This window comes from Stegodyphus dumicola, chromosome 1 (assembly GCF_044657685.1).
Source record: "Stegodyphus dumicola isolate Sdum_Otavi_A_Nest chromosome 1, ASM4465768v1".
NCBI lineage: Eukaryota > Metazoa > Arthropoda > Arachnida > Araneae > Eresidae > Stegodyphus > Stegodyphus dumicola.
The window spans coordinates 17,709,371-17,730,121 of record NC_140768.1 but is presented as its reverse complement, the minus strand read 5'-3'; the positions used below and the strand labels follow the sequence as shown (position 1 = coordinate 17,730,121).

Genomic DNA, 20,751 nt, shown 5'->3' with positions numbered 1-20,751 from the left:
AAACATGGATACACAGCAGTTAAAGTTTTCGATGGTGACAAAACTGGACTTTGGTGGGAAAAAATGACCAGTAGAACCTTTATATCGAAAAAAGAAAAAAAAACCTGCATTCCGATTTAAGGTGCCTAAAAATTATCTAACGCCACTTTTATGCAGTATGACTTTATGATAAAACCCTTGCTAGTTTATAGATCTTTAACTCCTAGTGCATTTAAAGGCATAAATTAAAAACACCCTACCGGTATATTGGAAAGTAAATCCAAGAGTGTGAGTAGCTAGGAATACATTTAAAGATTGGTTTTTAAATTTTGTGCCAGACGTTGAACGTTATTTAAGGCAGAAAAATTTGAGCTACTATTAGATAATGCTCTATGTCACCCATCAGATTTGAATCATCCCAATGTCAAATACTGTTCTTACCACCTAACACTACTTCATTACCCCAAACATTGAATCAAGGTATTATTTATACCTTTAAAACATATTACACAAGAAGAGCATTACAGTAGATTTTAGAAGCAACCGATTCAAAATCAATTAATGTAATGGAAGCATGGAAGACATTTTCAATCAAGAACTGAATCGACATTGTTACTTTGTCGCTGAAAGAAATGAAAGCATCAACGTTAAATGCATGTTAGAAGATATGTCCCTCTTCAGTTGAAATAGAAAACACGCGTAAATCTTCAACAAATGAAATTGGTGGCATATTAGAACTTTCTAAATCAATCGGAGGTGAAGGTTTTGTGAACTTGGCTATTGAGGACGTTCAAGAAATTGATGAATATTTGATAGAAATGGCATCCGAAGCTGTAAATCAAATTGCTTCTGAGGACACTACCACTGATAAAGATAATAATAATTTAACAAAGATTAATTTTATAAATAATTTAACATTAAAAAAAATTAAAAGAAGGCCTATGCTTAGCTGAAAATCTCGAGTTATTTTTCTTGAACGCAGATCCTTCCGCTGAAATAAGCCAAAAATTCAAAAGGGAGCTGCAAAACTGCCTAGTTCTATATCAAGAAATTCAAAATGACCAGGTAAGAACTAGTAAGCAAAGCAAAGTTACAGATTTTTTAAAGAGGGAAGAAAATGCCAGACCTTTAAATGAAGAAAGAAATTCTGAAAGTGAAAGCGATCTGCTTCCACCAAAAAAACGTTCTCTATTGATTATACTGAGCAATGACAAGGAAGAAATTTATTAAACTAAAGTTGCGTTAAAATAAAATATGTAATATTTTTTGTTTTGTGTATGTACAACACAAAAGAACAAATATTACATAATACATGTTTAATAAAAATTAAGTTGTTTATGTATAATTAAAAAATAATTGTTTTTAATAAGTTTTCAAAACGTAAGTCCCCTTTTTATACCGGCTCTGGGTTTCATACAACACGGCATTTTCTAGGAACCTATCTACTGTGTTACACAAGGGTTACCTACATATTTTTTTAAGCTTTACTAAGATCATTTCTGTGCGGAAAACTTTCCTTACAATCAGATAATAAAGTTACAGACATAGTAAAGAGTTCCATTCATAGGAATTCATAATAATGTATTCGTTTATAAATTAATGTGTATTTATGTGTTATTTTTAATGCAATCTATATTTGTAACAAAATCTCTTCTGGAACGGTGGGAAGTTGAGTTTCGAGAGAAGTACCCTCAGATTCCAAAAATTCGTGATAACCCATTTCAACCATTCTTATCTTTGTATGGCTCTAATCAACCGATATATTAATTACAAATTCTGAAAACGGTAATTTGCACACTCACTGTTCCGAGTGGCAACAACTGCGCATGCTTGGAGTAGTCCGTCTGTAGCAAAGAGGTCCTTGGTCCAATCCTTGGTCTGCAGTGTACAGAAAAGTGTATCGTGACGTCACGGGGTTCGAGATGGGTTACTATATTTGGCTTCTTATCCTGTTTTACGTTGAATTATGGCAGATTAACATCTGACCCTGCAATGTAAACAAACATCGAAAATTTTGTGTTATGGTACGATGTTGATGTAGTCATGATGATAATTCGGTTAAATTCACTGATAAAAGTTTCATAGAACATGTGAGAAATTCCACTGCAGTGTTCTTTGAATTAATATTTATTTCCTGCTAAAAATATTATAAATAAAAGAACAAAATAATCTAAATTTTTAATATCTTTATTAACACTTCATATAATTTTTAATGGTATGAAAAAATTCTGTGTATATTGATTTAAAACTAATAAAATAAGATACAAAATTGAGTGTTTTGTTTTTATGAAAGCATTGAAACCGTTTAATTATGAAAATACTTACATATTCAAAAATGCTGAATTTTAAATGCATTTTTTCTGTTGATAATTTAGTTAATCATAAAATGACTGTGCTTTCGCATAATTTAACATCATTTGTGAGTGACATGAAACTTCAGATGTGATAATTTAAAAAAAAAAATTTTCCGACTTTGAAATCTAAATTTATTTTAATACTTTGCGAGTTTTTAAGCTTATCGAAATGTCAAAGTTCCATTGGTACTTGTACAAAAACATCGGAAATTGCCTAATCGTTTACTATAATTATTATGTCATTTAATGAGAACAAAATGTTGCAATGTATTTGATTTTTTTCCTTGATGAATATGAAATTGCGAAAAAAATAATGTAAGGTGTAGATGATGATAGCATTTTTTAATAAATTAATTTAGAAATTGTATGATGAAAAGATTTTTACCTTTCACAGCTGCATGTCACAAAACATACAAGTTTTATTCCTTGCAGAAAACATGATATCTATTATTCAAGTTTGTGATCAAGTAATAGTATAGAGCGATGAAAGAATATTACCTTTGCGAGGTGAGCTGTATTCTTCAAAATGAGTAAAATTTCGAGTTTTATTCCTTGCAGAAAACATATCTATTATTCCAGTTTGTGATTAAGTAATTATTATAGAGCGATGAAAGAATATGATCTTTGTGAGGTGAGCTATATTTTTCATAATGAGAAAATTTGGATGAAAGTGCAAATGAATTAGAAATGAGTAACCTCCTTGGTGCATTTTCTGCATCTACTAAATACATATCTTGAAACCATGTATCAGAAAATAAAATAATGAACTATTGTTTTAATCAAGATAGCTTTTACTGATGGTTCTTTCTTTGACATCTTAAAGATAAATTTTGAGCATGATCATGTATTTATCAGCAATAACAATTACTGTTTCACTTGCTCAAAGAAATATAGCTGAATGATGTCAAACACTACAGCATAGAAATTCCATACCAAACTCTCACCTAGATAATGAGCAGTAATGGACACTGATACAGTTTGTGCAGATCCTGTGGACCCAACATCGGTAATCTTGTTTTATTAATGTTAATAATTCTACAGAAGAAATGCAGTGTTGAATGGAACAATGCTTTCATCTCAACTAAATTCCTGACTACACAGATTCCAATGACTATCACTATAATAATGGCATGTAACACATATAACATCTATTCACATTAAAAACATCAGCTGTTTTTGATATACCCCATATACAGTCAAAAGTCGTTAATCCGGACTCGTCGGGACTTCGGCGATTCCGGATTATCGATTTTTCCAGATTATAGATCATCAGTTTAAATCTCGTAAGATGGCATGCAGAAATTCTAAAATTAAAAATGTGAAACCGTAATTTATGAAATAAAGAACAATTATGATCTAAAGGGTATCAAAATTTGCAAAAAGAAAAAGCTTAATATTTATTTGTTTACTTTATTAAACATTTCTTTCAATGTAAGTTGTTTAAGTTTTGCTTCGTTTCATGTGATAATACTTTCTATTTAATTCTATTACACAGACATAATTTCTTGTTCAGTTACAAAGTTCCGCCGTTCAAGTCCTATAATTGCAGTGTCAAGAACACCGACTAATTTATCAATCGAAATTTTTTTGTTTTCAATAACCTCTGTCACTTTTCTTCGCTATTGGAAGCGAATTATAATGACGAGGAACTTGTTTTAAATCATATCGAAGACGGAGCATATCGAGATGAAATACTACATTTGGTAAGGAATTATAAGCCAAATAAAATAAAAACATCTGCGCTGAAGATAAGGATAGTGCTGACAAATCAACTTCCAATTCATTAGGCGCCCGCCGCCGAGCAACGTGAAATTGATAAACAGATTTCGGATTTCAAAACATACTTTCGCTTTAGATCCTTTACATATTAACAAATATATATCGGAAATTCTACTTGATATAATCGAAAGTTTAAGCTTACTTTTATAAAATTGCTCTTACAGTCTGCAAAAAATAATAAGCCGGATGCAATTCGAAAATTAAGGAACAACGCAATCATCAACATTAACTGAAATAGATAATTAGATAATTTTAGCTTATACGTCCATTATACATAAAATGCGCACGCGAAAACGTATTCTGCACTTGCGCACACTCATATGCGCAGTCGTAAAAGGTCTTACGCGCACGCGTGAACGCCTCTGCGCATGTGTCAACGTGGCGCATGCGCAGAAAGTTTTTAGTTTTGATGTCCCGATTATAGATCATTCCGAATTATGGGTGTCCGAATTAACGACTTTTGACTGTAATAGATTCACTTTCTGATAATTAGATTTAAAATGTTAATATACAACACTAACTTTTAAAACGACAATTAGCTATATTGTGGAATATATTTTTTAATAGTTTGAAGTAATTTTGTTAGAGCATATTGTTATGTTATGGCGTTGAACTCTAAACACTCGAAAAAACTAATGTCATGAAAAGAGTCAAAACTCATCATTAAAGTGTTCTTTGATGACAACACACAAGAACAACTCACTACTAATAATAAATACTAATAATAAATGAAACAAAAACAACACACTACTAATAATAAATCAGTTTTATTATAAAATTTATTTATGCCTAAACAAATTATGTATAAATCAAATAATAATTTCTAAAAAATGAACATTAAACAAAAATGTGAAAAAAAGTGGCATATTTTTTAGAAATATTTATACACATATACAAAGCAAGCTAAAAAAGGCCTGAAAAATATTTATTTGCTAATTACATTGAAATAAACATTTTCAAATAAAAAAAGTGTTCTTTAATATCTTTTATGCTGTAAATATGTATTCAATTTATGATTTAAAAAAAAATAATGTACATAATTATCACATTCATATAGCAGCAAATGACTAACATTTTTAAGAAGTTTTAACAGGAATGTTAATGTGACAGGAAATATTATTAAGCTACAATAAAATATAATTTTTGTATTCAAAATTTGCTAACAAATGAAAATCAAGTGAATAACAACTTATATTAAGGAGATACCCCCCCCCAAAAAAAACTAGAAAGCAATCAATTTTAATAAAACTGTTCCATGAAGACTTAAAATTATTAATTCTTTTAATTATCAAATACTTTAAAATGAAATTTATTGATACTTTTCACAAAAGCAATTTCAGTTTCAAAATTAATAAAAAGCAATTTCATATTATTTATATATATGAAATTATGCCAGAGGAAAATAAAATGATTTTAAAGCAGTTTTCAAGTTTTATTATGATTACAAATTAAAAAAAATTAGAAATTTTATTAAAATAATTTTCATATGTCCCACTTTCTTTTCTTTTTAGTATACTTATTTCAATTAAAAAATCACCCTGATAATTAATAAATTTTAATGGAACAAAAAATTGATGAAATTTAGTAACTGCTTCAGCACCTTACTACTGATTAAATTAACATGATGGACGACAAATTACATATGTTTATCAATGGGTCATGCATGCTTTACTTATGTTTTATTAATTAACAAATTTCATATACCTTATTATCAATTTGCCTGGATTTGCTACAAATGGTAAGAACCGTTTAAGTCCCGCATTTAATTAAATCTGATTATAAACATACTTATATTTTCCATACAATATTAAACTCCTTGCATTTTCATTTTTTGATTACTTTCATATAAAGAATAAAATTTCATAAAGAGGCACTGAAAAATCATTTCTGATCTTTGAATTGACTAATTGTTTATATCATTTAAGGATCGCCTAAGGATTCATTTTGAAATTTTGCAATATTTAATTTGTTCAGAAGATAGAGAACTTTCATGTGCATCTTCCCTGTCTTGATTTGCTGGGTTCTTAAATCCTTTTACTGAATTTATTTCTGAACTACCTAAAGCTAAGATGCAGGTAATGCATTTTCAGTCTGTGACTTAGAATAATCTGAAGATTTATTTTCCATTCTTGATTTGATCTGCAAATATTCTTCATACTGTTCAGGAGTCACCGATGGCACAAGGTTTTCTAAGGCACTTAAAAAATCTTCAGTGCGTATTGCACTACTTAGTTCTTCTATAGTGGTTTCACCTGTAAAATAAATAAAAAAATAGGAACTAAAGCTACAAATTATCTAAAAAATAACATTTATAGATTTGTCACTGCTAATAATAAAGCTGCAAATGACCTACAGCAATTTTTTTATTATATTAAATATTTATACAAACAGCCTTCAATTTAGAATCAGATTTATATAAATGCAATGCTAAGTATGCTATAAAAATGCCCATTCAAGGTAATGGCCTTGAATTCCTTGTGATATCTCCCATCACTTAATGATCTTTTATGAGATGAGAATGCAAGCCAAAATTTCAATAGCAATTAAAATATTAATCAATATTTTTTCCTCTGGAAATCTGCACCCTTAGACAAATATTCAGCAGATGGGAATTAAATATACATATTACACCCAAGTTAACATTTTTGTTGCTGGCATATATATGTAAAGACAAAAAATACGTCAATCAGCTTTATTAAATTTAATAATAGCCTCTTAATTCCTCTTTTTTAATTTAATTATTTTCTTTTTATCCTAAAAAAATTAATAACAATTCTGGACTGCATCATTTCTAGATAAACCTGTGTCACTCTTGAAGATGTAGCTAATTAGGAACTTGAACTCAAAATTTTGAGAACTGAATCCTTTCTGCCTAAACAAAAACACCTTCCTCTTCAGTGAGCTGCAATATTGGATAAATGTGCACTTTTAGTTTGAATTTCTGTACTGCTTGGACACTATTCCCCTCACTCTCTTCCTATCAAAGCAGTATTCAAAAATGTAAATGTTCTGGAACGATTAGAGTGCCAAGGAAACTGTGGCCACCAACGTGAATTTAAATAAAAATGGAATTTAATCTGCCTCAACTGTCAAGTTTCCTATTCATTATGGATTAGCCTTCTTCTTAGCTATCACAATTCTTCCTTTTCAATATGGATCGATGTTCTCAGCATCAAGTATCTATGCCATCAGTGTTTCTACCTCTCAGTGTACCTACATCAGTACTTCTGAATTTGTTTTTATTCATTGTGGATTGTCATTTTAGAATTCTACATCATCATAATTCTTGCTCTTCATTATGGATTCAACCTTTCTAAGATCTACACCATGAATATTGCAAGTACTTTTTTTTTTTCATACATACATATATACAACTTAACTAACTTAATTCGCAACACCTCTTTATATTTCTTCCTTAGATTTTTATATGCCTCCTCGTAGCATCTGCTATGCATCAAAATCTGTCTTGACTGCATCATTTCTAGATCAATCCATATATATGACTTAATAACAATGCTGATGAGGTAACTGATGCGGAATCTAACAGAAACTTTGACTCAACTAATTCCGAACATGAACTCAAAATTTCGAGAACTGAAACCTTTCTATCTTAAGATACAGGTTGCCATATTGAATAACTGCACACTTTTTGTTTCTAGCTCTCTTTCCATTAAGATGCTACTTCACTCGCTTAGCTATTGTCCATTGTTCTAAAAATATAATCTGCATAAAATTGTGGGGTGTGCTGAAAGTGTTTAATGAAAAAGAATATGCTAAAAATTAGTCTTCAAGGAATAAAATTATGTGTGGAATTTATGGCTACGTCTGTCTTTGAGTATCTTTCAAACTACACAGTAAGGACTCCTAAAATTATTACAAATTACTCTTGAAATTATTATAAAGCAAAGAACCATAGCCAGTTAGTTCATTGCAGCTTTCTCCAAGTCATCCTATTACATATATACACACAAAAATACATAAATTAATTAACAAAATTTTAATTAAATGCATGATAAAAAAATTTAACTGTCAAAATATTCTTGGCATATCATTTTAAAATCTGACATGAGAAAATAAAAATATCTGATTTTAATGCTACTTTTTAATTATAATTCCTATAGGTTATCATCATATTAATGATATTTATCAATTTTATTATGTTTGTAAAAAAGAAACAGAAAAATTTGCCAATCTCGGAATTAAAAATTTAATATGAAAATTGATCTTGGAACCAGCAAAACGATAAGTTGCTAAATGTAGCACCACATAATAAAATAAATTGTAAAGAAATCAAAAGGAAAAGTCATTTTGATATAATATTTTATGAACTCTTCATTCTTAAAAAAGAAATAATTTCAAAATGTTAATGTTTCAATAGAGGCAAGGTCAGGACTGGATTTAGATTTGACAAGATCCTAAGCTATTTGAGATACAAGGCTCTTATGAGGGATATGAGTCAAATTTTTTATATGGGATATGCTACAATTTTTCGGGGGAGGGGGGCCAAGATAGTGGGGACCCTAAGCTGTAGCCTGTTCAGCTTATACGTAAATCTGGCACTGAGATTTGTGCCAAAAAATTCAGAAAAAATTGCGACGTTTCTATTAAAAAGTAGAAACGAATTCAAATGATAATCTCTTAATTACATATTTGTCAAGAATCACAAAATATTCCTAAAAAATGTTAACTAACACTCAGAACAGCAGTCATAAACATACAGAAATATCAGATGGATAAAATTAAGGACCTTTTTCCAATTTTGGCCACAATTAAGGACCTTTAAGAACCAAAATTCTTTCTCAAAAAAACCTAAGGACTTTTAAGTACAAACCCTGCTAAATGTTTTGTGCCTATTTCTTGCTGTTTTACTTAAATGATTAAATACTTTCCTTCCCTTGCTGTCTTACCTTGTCTTTTCATTTCCCTACAATTTATATTATTGTTATTTGCAGTATCATTTTATTTTCTATAATTAGTTTTTATCGAGATTTAGAAGTATTTGTTTGATTGAAATATCTGATCTATCAGATATATTTTTATTAAAAAGTATAAGGAAAATGTTCTAATCGGTACAAGAATTACTTTTATACTGAATCTTTAAGAAGTATATATAGTTAAAGTAATAAAACTTAATTTAGTTTGAAATTAAACCATTATAAAAGATACACCTATTCCATTAGTGTTTTTAATGTAGTAATTTGAAAGGGCAGCCCTAGTGCTCTACAATGAAATGACATTTTTCTGGTATATGTATTGGTGTAACAAATAAAATTTAGGCAAATTTCAGGGCAGTTTCTGTAATATACATTTGAAAGTTGCAATGATATTTCTTTCGGAACATTTCCAGTTATTTATTTATCTATCCGCGACTCTGGGAGCTAGTATTTTTTCTTTCCTAATTATTATTTATAACCTAATTAATTCATAGTTCAAGGTCTGCTGCACTTAGATAAAGTTACAAAGTGCTATGAATAGGCTAACTTATTTTAAGGCCATCCAGCTGATATGGAAGCAGAATATTTTTTTTTTTTTTTTTTTTACAATCAAACCATTTTTATTTCACTATTGTAAAATAATGTACTTGCATATCTTTCTAAAGTCAATGCTATCATCATTTTACAAAAGTTCACAAAACTAATGACTTTTTAGACACTAAAATATTATCTATATTTTCTCTAGCATGATATGTAAACAGCTTTTCAGGCCAAGTTTCAATCTGCTGTTAACGGATTATTTGTTTCTAATCTTTGATGCTGCAAAAAAGGCAGCTGTGGATTTAAATGAAATTGTTTGACCTGCTGGATGGCTTGTGGACAGATGACGTGATTGTCAATGGCATTTGCCAACAACATAGCTTTTATACACCTTATGGAAATGTTCATACTTTGTGAAAGGCAAATGTGAAGAAAAAGTACATTTTTTATTCATTGAAGATACAGTTTTTGGAATATTTTGTTTCTGTCTTCCCTGTAGAGTAGAATACACAAGGGAAAAAAATTAGTACCCACCTGAATAAAATTACTGCACTTGACTTATTAAGATAAAACATTAGTACTAATTTTAATGTGAAATATTCTATTTCAAATTTAATATACAGAAATCAACACACCTTTCTCAAGCTGTTCAACATTTTTCTCAACTCTCTTTATTACAGCATTTGAACACAGTGAATAAAAGTCAGCTCCTGAGAGATATTTTGGGCATTTTTCAATGACTTTTTCAAGACTCACATCTTTAGCCAATGGTATTCTATTTTTAAAAAATGAAATTTTAAAATATGCAAATATAAAATCAAAACATTCTGCAGAAAGGATTTAATTATATTTAAAAAAATACTTACTTTCGTGTTAAGGCTTTCAATATACTCATTTTTGACCTCTTATCTTCAGGAATGCCCACATACAGCAAACGATCAAATCTAAAAAAAAAAAAAAAAAAAAAAGAGTTCAACGTTTTTAATAAATGAAATACCAGAATATGAATTATGATGAAATAAAAATACCACATAAGAAAGCTAGTTAGATTATTTATTAGGATAAGGAATCCGGGCAGTACTCAGGAAGGAGATGTGCCCAAAAAAATGTTTTGATGGAAAATTAGCTTGAATTCAAATTACACATGGAGGAAAATACAAGTACTTATGCAGGCAGTACATTTAGTTGCTAAGAATTAAAGGCTTTACCAATTTAGTCATTGGCAAGCCATGCAGTGGAAAGTTTTTAAGTAAAACCAAAGATGACTTATTCTACAATGTAGACAATATTAGTAAGACTAGAATGTAGTAAGACTTATTCTACAGTGTAGATCAGAGGTTCCCAAACTTTTCGACTCATGGAACCTTTTCAGGAACAATTTTTATGGCAGAATCTCCTTGGCCTATCCTAAATCTTGCAATAGGTAATAACGTTTAGGAGTATACACTTAACACACTATTAACATTAGAAGAAGGAAGAACTAATAAGAGAATATTAAGAGGTATCTGAACAGTCGTGCAATGTCAATGCAATGAAACTATGTTTTAAAAACTTAAAAAAAAAAAAAAAAAAAAAACAGCTTATTTTGAATTATCAGTAGTACACATGATATGGTGAAAATCTGGCTATACACAAAAGTTCCTTCAAAGCTCAATAAATCAAATCATTTGCATTACAATAGATTTTCCATTATTGCTGACAGCGACAATAAAAAGACCCATAGAAAAACTCTTTTCCTCCAGTTCCATTACCTCTTATTCAAAATTTTATTACTCATCAAAGATGACGATTCCAGTTTAATTTTGCTGCACATAACGCTACTGGAATACAGTGTAGTGCAATACTAAATACAACTTAACACATAACACTAAATAACATACAGATATAGGTAGAAACTAGGCCAGCATATCTGTAGGACCACAGGTGATGCTGAACTTAGCTAACTGTTAAGCTTCTGCCTCAATTTTGAAGGAGAGCATCCTGGAGGACAGTCCAATGATCTTGCATCGTCTTTCCCTACCACCAATCTCTCAAGAGGACTTTCGGCTCGCTGTTTTTTTGAGTGCCCTTTTGCCATACAGACCCTATATGCTTACAAACTCCATGCTTTCTCCTGGATTAGAACCAAGATCCATCAACACAACTGAAAGCATTAGTCACCAACTATACCAGCTAGGTGGCTGAATATGGAACACCTTTGAGTGCATTTTTGTATATTTTTCTTATTTTAGGTTCAATTGTTGATAATGATAGCCTGTTTATGATTTTTAAGTGGTTCATCTGCATATGTGGAGAATTCCCTTTCACAAAAATATGCAACTGAGAAAGGCAATAACACACTTTGCTTTTCCAGACAAGATTTGACACACAAATTAATTATTATAAACACAGCCAAAATTCTGATAGACTTTGAAATGCAATTTTTGATTAAATGTGATATCTCAAATCTGTAAAGACCTCTTACTCTGATGTATATAAGCCAGTTTTTTTTTTTTTTTTTTTTTTTTTTTTTCTCCTCATGTTGAACACATTTAGTTTCAATTTAAAGTCATCAAAGCACCTTCTCGTGATCAGTCAGAAAATAATGTTCAACTAAACTTTCAGAACTTCACCTGAAGGTTTTTCTGTATTTTTTCCTTGAAATTTATTTTGGGGAAGATTTTCACAAGAGGTAAGATATCGATATATTCCTTTCCCATGCACACCATTAAATTTCTTACCAAAAAACACATACTTTGGCACTTGCATAAAATTTATACCATTTTCCCCTTGCAATGTTAGATTCCTTTTGTACATTTTGAAAAAAATTTCAGCCAAATATGCCAGTTTGCATATACAATCTTCATAATTTAAAATGGTTACCAGTAGAGCATTACAGTCCATCAAAAATGCCGCCACTTCTGCACACAGTTCCAATAAGTAATTTTCTTAGAGTCACTGATGTAACATTTTTCTACTGAAAAGTCACCAGAGTAGTTAGAGATTCAAAAGTATACAAAGAACGAATAATTTGTGAAACATTATTTACTATTTATGCAGCTAAATGTCACAAAGAAGACAAGCACACAGAAAAAGGGTTATCATTGTTTAATTTCACTGATGAAGTGATTCTAAATTGACAAGCCAACTTCTATTTATAAGGAGATAAATTTTGGGAAACTTCACATGGATTACAGGAATTCTAAAAAAGTTGAGAATCACCAAGATATATCTTGTACATGCATTTACAACACAATTCCTGAAACATGCAGTTCCAGGAAGGGCCATTAAAATGCAGAAAACAACAGACTGGCATCCTGCTCAGTTTCATCATCTGCCTATCTTATTTTACAATCATTTTGAGATTAGTGGCAGCAAAAAGATCAAACATTGTTTGCTAGAAAAGTTACAAGATTTAACATGAAAGATTTATGTTGAGAATGTAATTTTTAGCTTCCTTATTTTGATTCCATTTTTAGCAGGCTACAGCTAAGTAAAGTTTGGGAACTGCTAGTATAGATGGTGCAAGGAAACTGAGCAACTAACTATTAGGACATTTGAGATAGGATTAAAGAAAATAACAGTGCATGATGTGGTGAGAAAAATCAGGAATATTTTGAATTTGGGGCACAGTAGGAGACTTTATACTATCTACCATTTCCTTCTCGTTTAAATGTCCAATGAAAAAGCATTATATTCAAGGCAAGTGTATTTTAGCGTATTTAGACTAAAAATTCGATTGTGATTTGTTCATATGTCAGTGGTGATAGATTATTATTACTATCAATTAATTCATGTTGTTATTCTTGATATAATTATAGTTTCGCCTAGCACCTCTAATGTTTTGAATTAAAAAAAACTGATGATTTTGGCCAGAATATACAAAGAAATTCACATAAAAGATGATGCTAGAATTTTGATGAAATTCAGTCATGAGATTAGTGATGTTATTCAAGAAATAGTCAACAGCTATTAAAACAGTTTTTGATAACAATGATTGTTGTTTAAGAATCTATGCAAAAATAATTTTACAATCATAGGCTTCTTTTTACAAAGTTTTGCAAGAGTTTTGACCTTAAAACACTTGAAATAGGCTTCAAGTAGAATGGTACTCACTATCAGTTCTCCCCCAGAAATATTATTTCTCTACATCTTCCTCTTGTTTGTATGCATATTTTTTAACACATACATCAAATCTGTTTTATACGTCACTTACTGAATTTGTTGTTATTTTTATTTATTTTTTTTTTAAACAAAGATGCAATGTTTAATACTCTTCCACATGAAGCACTTAGCTTTCTATAAATATTTTCACTATGTGGCACCTTTGGCTCTGAGTTTCCATGAATGTAATATTTCTGGTAATGGTCAATTAATGAGGAATTAAAAAATTTAAAAATATTTACAGTACTGATATTTACAGTACAGTGATATTTACAGTATGTATGTATCTATATAATAAATATTGCAGTTTCTTATGATGTTATATTTAAAGAATTAACATATTTAGCTTTGAAAAATTTAAGTTACAAAAAATTTTATGTAACTGGAAGTTGCACTACCTATGTTATGTTAATATTCAACTAATGGAACTTATGTTTTATGTAATATAAAGTCACATTACCTAACTTGATTGAGGGGATTTACTGTAATGTGAGGAGAGTGTGATCACAGAAAACTCCTGCAAAACAAGTCATCAACAACAGAACTTCAGTCGTGAGAAGTTCCCCTTATGTGAACCCCTTATGCGATCCCTTTATGTGTGTGTAAGTCATGAGAAGTGAGTATACTACCCCTTATGTGAACTCAGTGTTACTCAATGGCATGAAAAGAAATCATCATTAGTTCTGGCACTGTGGCATGTGTGCCTGTGCCAATGCTGAGAAAACAATAATTAGAGGATACGTTTGTTAAACAGATCATGATTGGATATGAAAAAAAAATAAAAGGTTTTCATTTACTGGAAAGGAATAACGGCATTGTAATAATCAGGTGAGATGTGATTCTTAATAAATGAATACCAAACCATCCTTGTTCCGAGGATAAGCTCCAAAATGATGAGACTAAGATGAAAGATAATAATTCTCAAAATCAGACTAAGATAATCTACCAAAATTAAGCAAAGGTGCATTGTTTAATAGATACAATATTTCTTAATTTACATGAAATACATGACTCAAAATCATATCATGAAACTTGCTTGAATGCCAATAAGGAAAAATGAAAGCAAGCTATGCAAGAAGAGACAAATGACATATGGTATGACAACAGATTCCATAGAAAATAAACCTGTTACTGGTAGTTGAGTATGTGTGTAACGATAAAAGTAATCATGAAAAAAACATTTCTCAATTAAAACATTTTCTATTTGATGTTTTTAATTTCATTCAGATAATGTCAAATGAAAACTTTTAAGTAAAACCTTGGATGAAACTAAAGCTCAGAATGGAATGAAAACTTAAAAGTTTTCATTTGGCATTATCTCATTTCATTTGACATAATTAAGTATTAATTACTGAGGTGGGTTATTTATTTTTTAACTTATATGCAAGATTAAAACTTATTTTCTCTTCTGAGATATCTGCCTGCAGCCCTATTTATTATATATATGAACTCTAGATTTGAACTTCCTTGTATGTAATGCTTCTGTGACAATCCATATTTTTCCTCCTAATAAATGATTGTCATATTTCACTGAGCATGTCAATTCCTTCAGAATTTACATTTGAAACTTCTGAACTTTAATAAGAAGACTACGTAAACTGGATTGCCTAGTTTAGCTAAATCACTTTTGGATTACAGAGAAAACATCAATATGTACATTTCTGCTACCTGATGAATAATAACATGCTTAGTAATTGGTGGATTTTTTTAAAAATTTAACTTTGACTAAAAACAAGTAATCAGTAATATAAAAAATAACCTCACAAGATCACAAGAAAAACCAATGCCATTACTTTAGAGAAGATTCACAAATAACAAAATCTCCTCAATAAATAAATCTCAGTGTTCAATAACAATTATTTTCATTACAGAGAAGCATAACAAATCAGTAAAGATACTTCTGAATAAAAAGGATTTAAATGCATTGAAAACAATTTTTTCAAAAAATTTATATTAAAACATTACAGAAATGTTACATGAGTACTTACCGACCAGGCCTTAAGAGGGCAGGATCAAGCAAATCAGGCCTGTTTGTTGCCCCAATTACAAAGACTTCAGATTTCTTATTAAGGCCATCCAACTCAGCTAAAAGTTGTGACACAACCCTACGAATGAAAGCTAGAATTAATGTAATTCCATTTCAATCAGTTCTTTTTTTAATTCCAATGCATACTCTGATAGTTGTTTTAGCATTAAAAGGACATTTATTCATTCAATCAACCCCATACTTTCATTTTGAGCATCAGATCAGCCATAAAATTAATTTATCCTCATGTATTTGTTAAAACAGTAACATATTACTGGTCTCTTATTGGTTCTAATATCTATAATTATTATGCCGTTTTATTAATTATCATACTTATATTTTAAAGAATCACAACTAAGGCTTTCTGCCATCTAATACTTTATATTTTTTTAAGATTCTAACATATTTACCAAATTTTTAGTTTTCTAATTTATTTACAAATCAAGTATTTCTTCCTCCTAAATACTAACAACATAGGAATTAGTTCAGAAATTCAAATTTTTTCTTGAAAGCAACAGAAGATAGAATTGAATAATTTAATTCAATTATAAATGCATTACAAAAACCTTTAATTAAGGGATATTTTCTCTTCTAAGCATTCATCCTGCCATCAGTAATAGGTCTAAATTTAGTTTACTACAGCACTGAAAATCACCTTAAATTTCTAATTTCACTAAGATAAAACAAAAATGATCATATTTTAAATGTAGGAAATAGTAAGGCCAATAATATAGATATGAGACCTTTAAGGTAAAGTATTTGTCTTTTCTAATGGCAAATTCTGTAGCAATGCTTTTGAACAAATAAATTTCAAAGATTTGATTCTGAATTCTGAACAAATCAGATTGCTTTTACAATATAATGATACTTGCTTCAATGTTATTGAAGAAAATAATTATGATGAGTTTGAAACAGACTGAAAACTATATAACTAACAAAAACCTTGTCATTTGTGATTACTAGAAAAAGACAGACATATCGCAGCTGGATTTCACTATTACGCATCAAAGTAATCTCTATCAGCACACTTTACAATAATCCTGCAATAATGCAATAATACTCAGATGCAAAGAAGTTCATAAGTGCATGCCACAGGTCTGTCTTATTGTTGGATTTTCTGCAAAGATGGCTGTCCTGGGTGCTAGGTCTGGCAAACACATCACTTCTCAGCCAAGTCACAGAAATTCTTGGTTGCCCTTGTCATGGAGGTCTAGCAATGTTGTGTAGGTACAGTAAACCTTTTCAATTAACAAACACCATCTTCTTTTGCTGCAACGCATAATGCAATTGTTAACAGCATAGTTTTATTACATTGCAACCCATAGCAGCTTGTAATGCACCATTTGGCAACTAGTCAACCAGAAACAGAACATTCTTGGGAAAAAAGGTGGTCTTGAGGTGTGAACCACACGGGCATTTGGTGACAACCAGTGTCAAATTTTTTGTTTATAATTCTTGATCTTATATTTCATATTTAAAAAATGAGGATTATGAGCACAGTACATAAGAAGCATTTTTATAATATATAAATTTTAAAAATGAAGAAAAGAGGTACCAAAACATTTAAGATTCATACATATAATTAAAGAAAATACAGAAAAAAAAAAGAAAAAAAAAAAAAAAAAACATGTATAAGAATTTTTTTGGCTAAGTTTAGTAATTTTTTCCAAGAAAGCACACTAAATCTTCCATTTTCCTGAAGATCATCAAAATAAAAGTCATGTTAAAATTTTATTCATGTTAACATCATAGATATATGATTGAAAATGTTCTTATGCAAGTTTAGAAAAGCTAGATATTTAATGAATAAGTAAAATTTGATATTTATGCATCTAATATTAGTAAGGAGGAGTGAGGGCTATAAATTCCTTTAAGAGTTTATTCAATAGCAGTAAACATGAGATTTTAAGCCTTCTGGTATTTTATATGTAACAGATTATGCCAAAATAAAAGACGATTGCATCATTAGACAGACAGTCCTCTGGTGTACCATGCACAGATGTTACATGGATGAGTTTCTACGAAAATGTGTTATTTTATTACATATACAGTGTCTCAAAAAAGTGATGGGACACTTGTGCTTTACAAAAGGAAACTGCAATAAAATAAATCTAAAAAACATGTAAAATTTTTTGTGGGTGTGTTTCATACTTAAATTTAGTAACAATTATTACATAACATACATTTTCTCAAAATATTAATTTAATAAAAAGACAATTGTTTAGAACGGAGCAGAAAATGGCTCACTTAAGTGATGGGACACTTACTTTTCCATCAAATATTTATCGAAAAATTTTACTTTTTAAAAGGTTTTAATATTTTGTTGGATTTCCTATTACTTTTAAAACATGATTTAATCTTCTTGGGATGGATTCGACTAATTTTTTTGTGATTTCTGGAGTGATTTTACCCCATTCTTCTTGAAGCACCGATTTTAATTGTTGTTTTGAAGAAATGGTGTGTTTGCGAATTCTTGATTCCAATTCTTGCCAAATATTCTATATGGGATTTAATTGTGGAGATTGTGGGGGTGTTTTTATTATTTCAGAACAGTTATACAGCAGCCAGAGTCTAACGTTCAAAGCACTGTGCTTGGGGTCATTGTCCTGGTAGAATTTAAAATCGTTATGAAGGTTCAATTTTCGTGCTGAAGATTTCAAATTTTGATTCAAAATGTCAATATACTTGTACTGATCCATTATACTGTCAGTAAAAACAAGATTACCAACTCCAGCGGACGACATACACCTCCATACCATAACTCCTCCTCCACCATGTTTTACTGTTGGCACCAAGTTCTGTTTGCGAAATTCTTCCCTGGGTTTTCTCCACACCAAGATTCTACTGTCAGAACCAAATATATTAAATTTACTCTCATCAGCAAATATAACTTCATTCCAGTAATCAGAATTCTTATTTATGTTGGATTTTGCGAAAGCCAGTCTGAGTTTTCTATTCTTTTCACTTACGAAGAATTTTTTCCTGGCTGCTCTACCGTGATATCCAGCAGATCGAATTACTCTTCTAATAGTCTCAGGATTAACAATTACTTCATATAATGCTTGTAAATCAGCAGCAACTTTAGGAGCACTCATTCTTGGATTTTTTTTAATATTTCGAATTATAATTCGCTTTATTCCATTGGATAGCTTTGATGGTCGGCCAGGTCTTCTTTTATCCTGAATCATATGATTCTTTTTATATCGTTTAATGATATTGAAAACTGTTGAATGACTGAAGTTAACTGTTTCAGTAGTTTCTCTAATAGATTTTCTACGTTCAATATGCAAATTAATAACTAATTTTCGAATTCCAGGCAAAGTTTCTTTTCGTTTAGCATTCATGGCTGCACAGAGCTAAAAAACACAAAAATTCCAAAACAAACTGGAGAGAAATACTGCAGACGATTTTATAAATTATTGGCAATTGCTTTTGAGTAAAAATAAATACCCCAAAAGATATTTTTATTGTTTACTTCAGACGATTTTTGTTGCATAGTACGTAGTGTCCCATCACTTAAGTGAGCCATTTTCTGTTCCGTTCTAAACAATTGTATTTTTATTAAATTAATATTTTAATATTTTGAGAAAATGTATGTTATGTAATAATTGTTACTAAATTTAAGTATGAAACACACCCACAAAAAATTTTACATGTTTTTTAAATTTATTTTATTGCAGTTTCCTTTTGTAAAGCACAAGTGTCCCATCACTTTTTTGAGACACTGTAGGTATATTTTCAGAAGACAAACAACAAAAATCAGCGTTAATTTCATTCTAAATGCAATTTTCATGGTTTAGAGTTTTGTCCCTTTGGATGCTGATGCTACAGATTAACTATAAATATTAAAAGCTTTCAAAGATAGACGTACCTATCCATAACTCCTCCAGAATCACCACTTCGGCCTCTGTTTGGAGCAAGAGAATCTAATTCATCAAAAAATATAATACATGGAACGGCACTTCGAGCTTGATTGAATACTGCAAATAAAGTTCAAGTTAAAAAAGCATTGTTCAAACATTTAATTACCATTTACAAAATCAACATTTACAGTATTTATGGAAAGCAATTACCTGCTCTAACATTTTCTTCACTTTGCCCAACATACATGTTGATGAGCTCAGGGCCTTTCACACTGTAATAATTTCAAAATACAATTTCTATTAAATATAACTTAATTAACTTTAATTTTACAAAATTACTTTACAAATTAACTTTAATACCTGATTTTTTTTTTTTTTTTTTTTTTTTACTTAAATTAGTTAAAAAAAGCAGGTATTTTTGTAAAAATTCCAAAAGCTTTCTTTTAAAAACAAAGTAGTTAACAAAGAAAGTTATATTTCATTCTGTGATAATAAATGTTACCTATAATCAAATACTACACAGGTGACAGGTGATTGTGAGCAGGGACACTTGGCCTTTCAGCTGTTAATAAACACAGTCTCTTGTCTCAAACTGGCTAAATCTCATACCTTTCACAGGTACTCCATGATTATGAAAATTTCAAAATACGTTAAAACCTATTGTATTATGCACAGCACTATGAAGCAATAATAACTACTTTAGAAATCAAGTGTAGAGGACAAAAAGATTTTCTTTAGAAGAAAACGGGGCTCTTCATTGCTGTATTGTATAATTACTATAATTTGTAAAACATCCATTTAGACTATATTAAGTCACACTCTTACAAATTGTTACCTTTAGAGATGAATTAGCTCCTAAATTCCATGTAAAAAATTCTGCATGCATTTGCTCTTCTTATAGCTTCTAATAATATTAGCTTGCCTAGTATTTACTTCTTGCTCTTGTTAAAACAATTTATTATAGTATGTTTGATAGAAGAAAATTCACAGTATGAAGCATAATAGTTACTCATTTGCATAATATGCAATCTTAAGGAAGGAGAATATCAATGTACTCAAAGAGCATGCAGATAAACTTATTACTTAACACTAAAGTGTAGAAAATATGGCCTAAATTTTTGTGGTAAGCAACA

General features: G+C 30.0%; 1 protein-coding gene across 1 annotated transcript in view; it reads right to left on the bottom strand.

Moving 5' to 3' along the window:
* Nucleotides 1–4,860: 4,860 nt before the first annotated feature.
* Nucleotides 4,861–20,751, bottom strand: part of LOC118181628 (peroxisomal ATPase PEX6-like) — an 82,860-nt gene continuing 66,969 nt past the window's right edge. The window contains exons 17-22 of the mRNA XM_035350793.2: nt 19,829–19,890; nt 19,627–19,735; nt 15,718–15,834; nt 10,453–10,530; nt 10,222–10,361; nt 4,861–6,364 (exon numbers count right to left, since the gene is read on the bottom strand). Coding sequence (XP_035206684.2) covers nt 6,177–6,364; nt 10,222–10,361; nt 10,453–10,530; nt 15,718–15,834; nt 19,627–19,735; nt 19,829–19,890 — 694 coding nt within the window. The 3' untranslated portion in view covers nt 4,861–6,176. The remainder of the gene's footprint in view (nt 6,365–10,221; nt 10,362–10,452; nt 10,531–15,717; nt 15,835–19,626; nt 19,736–19,828; nt 19,891–20,751) is intronic.